Source organism: Pyxicephalus adspersus, chromosome 1 (genome assembly GCF_032062135.1).
Source record: "Pyxicephalus adspersus chromosome 1, UCB_Pads_2.0, whole genome shotgun sequence".
NCBI lineage: Eukaryota > Metazoa > Chordata > Amphibia > Anura > Pyxicephalidae > Pyxicephalus > Pyxicephalus adspersus.
Window position 1 is genome coordinate 113,771,063 of NC_092858.1, and position 10,839 is coordinate 113,781,901.

General features: G+C 34.9%; 1 protein-coding gene across 2 annotated transcripts in view; it reads left to right on the plus strand.

Moving 5' to 3' along the window:
- The first annotated feature begins 524 nt into the window (after positions 1 to 524).
- PKP1 (plakophilin 1) overlaps positions 525 to 10,839 on the plus strand; it is a 28,591-nt gene continuing 18,276 nt past the window's right edge. For both annotated transcript variants that reach the window (XM_072424363.1, XM_072424370.1), the window contains exons 1-2: positions 525 to 859; positions 5,558 to 5,667. In XM_072424363.1, coding sequence (XP_072280464.1) covers positions 652 to 859; positions 5,558 to 5,667 — 318 coding nt within the window. In that variant the 5' untranslated portion in view covers positions 525 to 651. The remainder of the gene's footprint in view (positions 860 to 5,557; positions 5,668 to 10,839) is intronic.

Sequence of the window (10,839 nt, forward strand, 5' to 3'; positions counted from 1 at the left end):
TTGGAGAGCAGGTCTGAGGTTTGTGTTGTGTCTGATGAGGAAGGTGTGGCCCTTCTTCTACAAAGTAAGTGTGTATGACAGCATGATTATGCATGCATGTGAACTGGGTGTGTATACAACAGTGAATGCGTAACACTCTATGTGACACAATATGTGAATGTTGTATTATGTGTAAAACTGACACATATATGTTACATAACAAAAGTATCTGTAGAGCTCCAAGATTACATAAATACATGCATTACTGAATTCTTGAAACAACTTCAGTGTTAAAAATGACAATCTCTGTCAATAATGCAGGAATCTCTTTTCTTGCTAGCACACGTTAAATGTAACTGTCATGTCACTCCTATCCATTTTTTGTTAACTTAGTTCTATCCTTAAGCAGTGGTATGTTGTAGGAACTAGTTAGTTAGTCACAACCAGGGCGGGGTTGGGAGTATTGGGGCGTGCCATACAAGTGCAGATACACCCTTTCAGACCTGTACAGGCTTCTAAGAAGCTGTTAGAACAAGATACTTTGGGAAGGGTAGAGAAGAGCAAGTATCCATTTTCTTGGGATTTTGTCTCGCAAAATTATACAAAGTTACTTTTTTAACCAAATAAAAACAACATAGTTCTGCTAATAGGCATATAGGAAAGACTGTGGCCATGTTGACCTCACCATCTCCACTGAAAACAGCTTTAGCATCAGAACATTTTGTGTGGCAAAATGAATCCTCTCTGGCATTGCCCTCAGACGTGCATCTGAAAAGTGGTACCAGTGGAGACCAACGTGTCAAAGAACAAGTGATGATGACAGTAAAGAGGCAAAAGCCAAGGGCTTCTCAATCTTCTACGATGAACTATGGCAACAGAGGTATGAACAATACTTTTTAATGTAGAAAAATGGCATTTTTGCTTTTGACATTTGATTTATTGTTTAAGAGATAGGAATTAAATTACCTATTTTATTATATTAAAAACACGGGATTGACTTTGTTGTAGTGAATTGAGCTAGTTAGTACCTGTGTTTTTAGCCTGGAAAAATATTGTTTTACTATTTAGTACATTGCACTTTATCTTACAGACTTACTTGCTTGAGAGGATAAGGGTACATACATTTTATGTAAATGTTTTTTATTCCTACGTAGGCTGATATCATAGGAATGCATTTTGTGCAAAGCCTTTTAGAGTCATGTTCTTTAAATTCTGCAGTATTGAAATTGATATGTTTATTTTCTCTTATAGCAAGTGACAGGACCAAAAGCTTTTCAGTAAAATAATACAGTGACTTTCCTATGAGTTGGTTCATGTTTACTGGGCTAGATTTACTTTTTTCTTTTTTCCTGTTTTCTTTTAAGCTAAGAAATTCAATTTCTAATATAGTGCCATCCTTTACCACAGTATATTTTGTACTTTCTATAGCACATTCACTTTTTCGGTGTCTACAAAAAAGTCAAGACATACATGGATCTTTGCGCAGTTTGCATGTATGTGGTTATTTATATCCAGCTAAAGTAATAACAGGGCTCTTTAATTATTTGTTTGTTTGTTTGTTTATATTGCTATCTGTAAAAAGTCAGTGTGAAATGGGTGCCAAGTTATTTACACATTGATATTAACTTTCTAAATTTGCATTCGGCTGTCAATTGTTGTAAATGCATTAAATGATGTTGGTGTATAAAAATATTACAAAATATTGCAAGTAGCTCCTAAGCGGAATCTGTCACCATATTGTTGTTTGTTGCCTTCCTAATACTTCTACAGATGCACATATTCATGTGGGTGAATTACTCATATTTAGGCCTATGATAATGGAGAAGAAATCTGCATTTATCTTGTAAAATGTCAGTACTATTATCTGCCAGCATGGCAATGGATACTTTTCTGTTGCAAGTTTATTTAGAGAAATAAAGAAATACAATAGAAGAGAAATCAAACTTAACCAATGTTATACTCCAAAGTTAGCACTAACCAGGTGAGAGTTGATAAGGCCAAGGAACACTTACAACATAACAATCATTGTTTGATTCAAATGTAAGCAGCTGAACAGACCAAAGTCAATGCCATTCTAGTAATATGACTGCGAGGTTGGCATTTTGAGGTATCAATCATTCTGCTTGCAAAATATTTTTATGATTACCTGAATGGACATTATCTTTAAGACAAATTTTTTATAAATTCTCCCTCCACTATAAATTATATTGTTTTGTCCATCTCTGTCTTCTTTCTTCTTCTGGATACATCACCTAATCTCTCACTGCGCAGGTGCGAGATCTGGTGTCATAGCCTGTTGTAAATGGGAAAAAAAGTGCTGATCCTACCATACATGCGTGAGATTGGCATTGTTTTTACCATGTAGGAAAAAGCCCCAAACATAGGCATGTGCAGAATGGGCAGCAAGAAGCTACCAGAAGGTAAAACTATGTACTAACAATATTGGCAAAGGAAAAAAAGCCATCCAGCTAATAAAAGAATTTATTATCTAATTTGGCATAAATACTGTATATAATATACAGTTGACAGCACTTTTATGTAGAGTTGGATTGTGTACCAGCTACATCAATTATAATGTGAATAGGTAACAGGTGCTGTTTACATGTCTGTGTGACCAGCAGCCCATTCGCTAGTCCATGGGAATCCATGGCAAATTTCAGATAAAAGCATAACCGGAGCTAAAAGACATGGATGAGCTAGTGAGAACATAAAACTATTTCCAAGAAAGATAGTAATGCTAGCCATGTGTTTGAAAAGAAAGACCTGTAAATTGCAGGTGGGTTTCTAGATTAAAAAAAGGATGAAACAGAGACACTGCTACCCCCAAAAGGGGCATGTAATTCTCAACTGAGCAAGAAAGTGTGCTCTTGAATTCCTAGTGATTTAAACCAGTAGAAGTAGAGGCTAAAAGAGCAATCAGAGAAACTTGCTGAGGGCATGGCGGAAGTAGAATTTGTGAGTTAGGAAAGAATGAAGGAATAGAGATTGTGCAGCTATAAATGTGATAAGATAAACTAAAAAAGTACCCCCCTGCCACAATTGTTTCTGTTGACTTTCACTACAAAGACCAATGTAACTTTCTGTATGTTTCTTTTCCGAAGTGTTCGGTAAAGCTACTAATATTTTATACATTTATCCAACTGCTTTTAGTGTACCTTTGACATATTCAGTGAGAAAATAAACTGTAATTAATTTTCTGATCATTGTTTTTTTTTTAATTAAAATATTTCTTAGGTTAACGCTAAGTGGATGATCAGTAGCTCAATTGCACAACTAAAAATGAAGGTGCATTTGACTTCCAATGTCATTAGCTGTACAAGACATTTGTTCCATTTGTGAACTGATCTATCTCTACTGATGATATGCTACAAATATTTCCTTAATATTTGCATGTAATATACATAATTAAATTGTAAATTACAATAATTTAATACAATGTACAGTGTAATTAGGTTACAGTGTACTACATAAAAGATATCTAGTACAATATAGTATAGATATATATATCTACACATATAGCACAGTAAAAATCCTATGCTATTTTAATTCCCTTTTCCTCTAACACCTTCACTTTTATGTCTTTGTTCCATTTTATGAGGCAGTGTAAAGTTCAAGATTGTTGTGGCCTGGGGAAAAATTCAAGTTTTTCAAGTTTTCGGCTGTAAATGGCTACTTGAATAATCATTTAAAGGGGACCTTTATGCAAATGTATGTTGCAGTAGCTTGTTTCCACTAAATATGAGCACTTATAAAACTGTTTAAAAGTTGATAAATCATTGACTGCTAGTGTATAATGACACATATTTTTAAAAATATTTTTTAAAAATTATTATCTAAAGTTGAGAATTTTTTTACATGAAATGTATGAAATTGGACAGTGCATTGCTTTATCTATATACTTATCTCACAATTAAAAAAATTAAAATAAAAAATATATACTAAGCATTTTGCTTTCTGTCATGGACTTATAAGTTACATAACATCTTTTATAGAAGTGCAACATGTTAATTTTTAAAGTGAACATTCACTTAGCTTAGTGAATAATGTAAAGTCATGTTCATTTCAAGTTTATATATGTTAAAGAAAAAGAATTTACTTTTTTTCTGATGGTCCATGTAAAATTCTAATTACATACCTGCACAAGCACATATAACTCCTGCCGCATGTTGGGTTCCTCCATCTTGTGGTGACATACAAACAGGCAAGATGAACTATAGTGTGCAGAAGGGGCATAACTGTTCTAGATACCCAGGGGAATACCTGCAGTAACTGGGTGAAGCAAAGTGACAGCATTTAAATAAATAGGCTAATAGTAAGATAAGTATATTTCTTTTCTTGGGTTTCTATTATGTACAAGTGAGTCTAAGATGACATCAGCACTATAAGACACACTTTAAACAAAATTGAAAATTAAGCTTTAGGAGCACAGCTACTTTCCCACGTGGTGCCTACTGCACTTATCCAATAAATGATGGTGTGGTGGTTAGGGTTTACCAAGCACACCTACTACTACCTTTTTTATCTTTAGTCTGATACTACACTACACAGTCGCATGTTAGCTGTAATCTATTAGTAACTCACTATTCTGCTTTTACATTAATTTAGTTTTTTAATATTATGTTAGTTACACTGTTTCTCAACATTATTTAAAGATTTAAAGATTTAATCCTCCCTATAGTAAATAATAGTGGTAATAGCAATCTATTGTGTAGCAATCTGGTACCACAGATCACAAAACAATGCCATGGGACAAGTTTAGTTGCACTTTAAAATGATTTTGTAGACAGAATAGAGCAGAAAATATTGACTCTCCACTAAACTTCCACCATGTGCGCATGTGCTGTGCCATCCACTCTGATGGTACAGTACAGGACATGTACACATAATGGTGATACTCCATCCTTTTTCATTACATGTGTGTATTAAATGGCTTTGCCAGTGACAGCGTGATGTCATCATGTACACATCATGTTTCAATTCTTCCCAGGTGGTGCCTACACAGTAATAAACAATGCTTCAGCCCCAATCTAGCAATGTTCAGCATGCAGCACTGCCTGGCGCTGCACAGACTTTGTGAAGTATTATTACCCATGGGAGTCACAGCCCTATATATTCTTATAGGATGGCTATACTTTTGGCCACAGGGTTTCTGGGGAATATGGCCTTCTGATAAGAACAAATGGGCCAGTGGCATGCATGCACAGAAAGAAGAGAAGCTGGCTATTGGTTTCCTTTGTGAATGTCTTGCAGCACCTGTCAGGACCACTGAGTAAACTTTGCTGAATTGAAGCTAAAGGTAAGTATGTTTTGGTGGTTATACTCAGAGAAGGGGGAATCAATTAAAGGACTAAGTCACTAAGGTGAAGGTATTCTATAAGGCACATTTTTTTTCTAGGTACAACCCACTATCCTGTTTATTAATGCACATTTGCCTGTAACAATTATCTGAAAACATTACAACTACTAGTAAATATTCTTTATTCTATATTGTTAATGAACATTATCTTTAGTGTGCACTCCAAATTTTTAGTGTAATGTGTGCAACAGATTTAATTATTTTTACATTTCCCTTTGATAGCCTCCTCTATGTATGAAACCCTGGAAGATTCTTACAATATGAATCGCAACAGCTATGTTTCAGGCAACCAGCAATCTAAGTACCAGAGTGGTAGCAGCTGGGGATACCAGGTAAGTTTGCTATTTAGGATAACATTCTATCATACCCTGCCAAAACATTGAATTTTTTTTAGTTGTGTGTTTTTTTTAGACATGTGTTTACTAATGTATTGTAAACCCTGTTTTTTCTGTATGTATTTATTTTTAATTATCTGTGTACAGAGGCAGGCATGCACAATATGGTTCCCAGCCACTACTATTAAGTTAAATCAGTGTGGTTGGGAGCAAAGTTGAAGTTATTATATAATACTTCACTGAGCTGCAAGTCTGAAATGGCCCTAAAGGTGAGTACCACCCTTTTCCATTTTTGCCAGATGCATTTTACATTAAAAACAATAGAAATTGATCAAAATATAACAACACATGTCAATGCATAGGTATGCATGCAATATTATGCATTCATATGCTTTTCTTGTGTCATTACATGCAATCACCTATTTTAATATGCATTTCTAAATATTTTATTGTATAACATATATAGCAAACAAGGACAAGTGTGATTTAGGTCATTTTTGCTGTATGCTAAGCTGTCTATGAACTTATCCCATTAACATTGTAGAGCTTTAAAAATACACATAAATAGGTAATATGCAACTGAGCTTAGTTCTTAGGGTTCTTGGCTCTCCATTTCAAGAATATTTTATGGGCTAAACATTACCTGCTTGCATTTTTTATTGCTTTCTTCTGCTTATAAGCAAGACATAGCATAACACAAACCCTAAATTGTTACTGTCTGAAACATTTAAGTATCAGTTATATAATTAGCAAACTGCAAAGTACAGAGTAATACTTTGGCTCCCATGTTCTTGTGTTTGCATGATGTAGTCTTGTTATTGTTCTACAGATTCGTTAAAAGTATCTAGTTGCTAAGATATATAATAGGAAAGGTGTGCTGACAAGCAAAGTACTTTAGAAATGAACGTAAAGATCATGGCTATCCTTATGCTGAACACATTTGTTTCTAGCCTCTGTAAACATTCACACGAAAGGTGTTTTGGTGTCCTGGGTGCATGTACCCTAAAAGAAGTTGGCTTGTGTTAGACAATAGGAGGATTTTCAAGCTGATCAGTCGCTTGCACTGCCTGCATATTGAAAAGTTGGCAGCAGTGAGCGATACTGTAACTTGTACTGTGACTGATGCTAACTCCTGCTGCATGTTCACTCCCCCTACTTGTAACAACTTGTAACATTTTCCTTGGAAGCAGTAACTGCACTACAACCTCATGGGCAGTCCAAACATAGACCTAAAGCAAACATTCTGCTTTAATAGATTAAGTTCATAAAACAATTCTATTTTATTTTTAAATGATCTTTTTCTTGACAAAATTGTGACTTGTAATGACTCTTTTGACGTTAAAACTAGTATTTTATGCTAGTAGTATACTGTATATAGCTGAGACTGTGTATAACAGAAGATGTCTGCATGTCTTACTTTTATCAGAAAAAAAGAAAACAATGGGTTTCTTCTTCATTTTAGGCTATGCAAACGGCCCTGGCAAAATCATAGAATGAAGATTTATACTTTACAATAGGCTGTCTGTTTGAACTTTTGAGTTCCTTAGATAGCATTGTTATTTTCAGATAAGGTGCATTCATTTCTCAAGCAAGTTTATAACATTATTGGGCTAAAAATGTTCCAGGTGTAAACTTTTGGACATTCAAACGATTTACCCAAAGTCAACTTGTCAGTTCTATTTCTACTGACACTGACACACTCCAATGTTCCTGTGATCAATGCAATATGCTCATAAAATATTCATATACAATGTTTAATTCAGCTCTTGGTATCATTTTGTTGCAATCAGTATCTTTTTTCTGTTTTATACAATTATAGTGTTCTCTACTTCTGATTCTGTATCAGAGGTCTGTATATAGCTTTTCTTAGATGTTTTAAGATGAAAAAGTTACTGTTATGCTTGAGCCCCATGTCCCCTGTAGAATAAAGATATAATATGGAAACAAGATGGTTCAGAATGCTATCTCTTCTTAAGAAAACAAAATAAAAGCTGTTGAAGAGACAAAAAAAGAATTTCTATCTGGCATGTTTTCAAAACTGTTATTCAACCCCCCCCCCCCTCAAATACATTCAAATGATTTATCCTATCAAGCTAGTTTCATCTTATAAGCAAACAGGTAAAATAGTGAGCAAAAAGACTGCATGACCTCTTTCCAATGTTCCAGAAAAAAAATCAGCTAACATGTGCCAAAAAATAATGACAATCAGCTACAGAAGCAAAATCTTGCTAAAATTTAATTGCGTCATCATTAAAGGTAACTTGTCCTAATAGAAATATAAATGTTGACCTTTTCTGACCTCCTTTTGAAAATGCTTGGTGCTCCACTGCCATCTCCACTGAGCAGATCAAGTCACAGTGAAGTCAGAATACCTAGTGGCGTATTTACAAAGGGGAGATCTATTAGATAGCTAAAATAGCATTACCCTAACCCCTTCCTAAAAGTGAAAATCAGTTGAGATGATCATCACATTTAAAAATGACTGTTAGCGCATAATATTAATGATTTTCTTGGTGGCGTAGTATTTATAAGGGCTGTGAAGATTACCTTGATAGTGGGTATACTCATAGTAAATAGTGAAAATTAGTGGTGTTTTTTTCTTAACATCCTGACCACTAATTTTTTCATGATTGTCAGGATTAGCCATGCAACAGGACATTGCATATATCATTTTGAAAAAAAAATAGTTACTTCATGCAAATAATTCTGATTGCACATTATATGTAAATGTGGTATGGGGGTTCACTGATGATAAAATCCTGATTGCCAGGGGTTAAAATCTGTTACTCTTGCTATGAAAACAGAGATCCTAATGTGGCCGACATGATTTCCTGAAATCGTACTGCTGCCATAGACTTAGCATTAAAGCTAGGCAACTAGCAATTTCTAAAGAAGGGGTCAATGATGGTAACCACTACACTCCGTATGAGTAGGTTTTCTTAAAGCTGAAAATATGATTTGGTTTCTCAATGTAGGATATTCTGTTTTGCCAATACATGTCTGCCAGTAACTAAAAGATCTTTAAGGTTTCTCTTACCTGGTCAAATACCTTTCACCAATGCAGTTTTAAACCTAAATTGAAATGAATATGCTTTGAAGTGCAGTATATTTGTTTTGCATTTGTATGCATAGTTTCTCAAAAGCACTTTTAACACTTTTCAATTAGCAAGAGAGACACACCAAGCCCTCTGATAGAACACAACAAAGAATATTTATATTCATCATATTGTTGTGATGATAGTGGCAATAACCCAGGGGTGTTAAGTATGTGATATGATAATACACCCTATTGCTTTTGTAGCAGCTCCTGGTTTTTGCCTGTTTTCGCTGCTGTTTCCCCAGTAACAGACAGAGGAAGAATGTGTTCCTCCTGCGCCTTGAGCTACTGGAACCACACCCACATTGCTACTTTGATCATAAAGTATTAACCCTAAACTGAAAAGTGATATTGCTGCACTCACACAGTAATCAGTTCTGATGTTTTACCAGAGAGATAAACAAAAAATTACACTGATGCTGAATTCAACTAAATTCATATCAATGTAAATTACATCAACAGAAATTGCATATGCTTAATGATTAAAGTGGTCTTTTTGCACATCTGAGAATAAAAAGTGAAGAGAAATTCACTCAAACTGCATGAAAATATCATAGCTCTTTAATAAATCAACTCAAAGTTTTAACAAAGTAAACACTTTATACAATCTACTATTGTGTTTTGTTGTTTACAAAGTTGTATGAAAACATCAAAGTAAAACACACGGTTAAACACTTATTGTTATATCTGAAACACACACAAACAGGAAATTATATGATAACTATATAGCCAAACAATGCTAGAAGGGGCCTGTGATGCAACCAAATTATTTAAAAAAATATAATATACAAATATGTTAGGGGGAGGCCTAAAGCAGAACTCAACTTAACTATTAAAAAAATGTGTGCAGGCAGGTTGTTTATTGCAGAAGGGACATAACCTGCAATAAAATAAACTTACCTGCCTTAAAAAATGTTAATTACATCTGGTTCTTTTCTGGGTTCCAGATTTTAGGCCACCTTCATTGGTCAGGCCTTAATAGTCTAACTCCTGTACATGCACACGGGAGTTCATTCATTCCCTACATCCAGGGTTATGCCAGGATACCCAGCATCATATACTGAGCTTTGAATAGGCAGCTTAGTGTACATTAAAGAAAAGATTGTGAACAGAAATATAAGTTTATTTTGTTACAGAAAGGCTATCCCTTCTCAATATAGTTAGCGCATATATCTGAAACATGAACAAGAACACCCCAAAAAATGCAAAATTAAAAAAAGATCTTTAGAAATGCTGTTGTAGGGCTGTGACCAAATTGTGTTTTCTTCTCTGTGCTATAAAACTGGAAAGCCCAGAAAACATTCCTGCTGTTTGACCTCTTCAAAATGCCTATTGTAACCGGAGCTATATTAAACAGCCTTCACAGCTTTAGTAATCGTCAGTGGCTTTACTACTGTTATACTCTTTGAGATACTGTCCCTAAGGGAAACACCATTACAGGGGTTTATAAAAGATGGAGGAAGTTTTATTCGACTGATGAATCTCTGTTTCTGATATTAGCATTTACACTGACACCTGGGAACACTCAATTGGCTTACAACTTGATAAAAGCTAAGTGTGTTATTAATATTAATAATATTATTTTCATAAATATATATAATATTATTAATAAACAAGATTTATATAGCACCAACATAATACACAGCACTGTACATTAAACACAGGTTGCAAATGACTGACAGATACAGACATGTTTCTGTGTAATTGGCCATTTGACAGACTTGAAAGGCCATTTTCTCTCCTGGGTATCCTAATACTAGATTTTGACCACAATTGGGGGGCAGAGGGGCTGGTGTACATACCATTTGTGTTCCAGTACACTGGTGTTTGGGCAGCTGGTGAAACCCCCAGATCCCCTGGCCAGATTTGACTCTGCAGAGACGCCAAACCAGGTCAGAATTTGTGTAAAAAAAGAATGAGATATGATCTCTAACATTCTCCATCAAACGATTGGCAGCACTGTGGAAGCAGTGCTTTTTGGCAGGCTTGACCTGTCCCTTTCAGCTCCCTTAAAAAAGCTGATTCGTTTGATATTATTAGCAGGCAGAATCTCTCTGGCCAAGGCGTGGAGG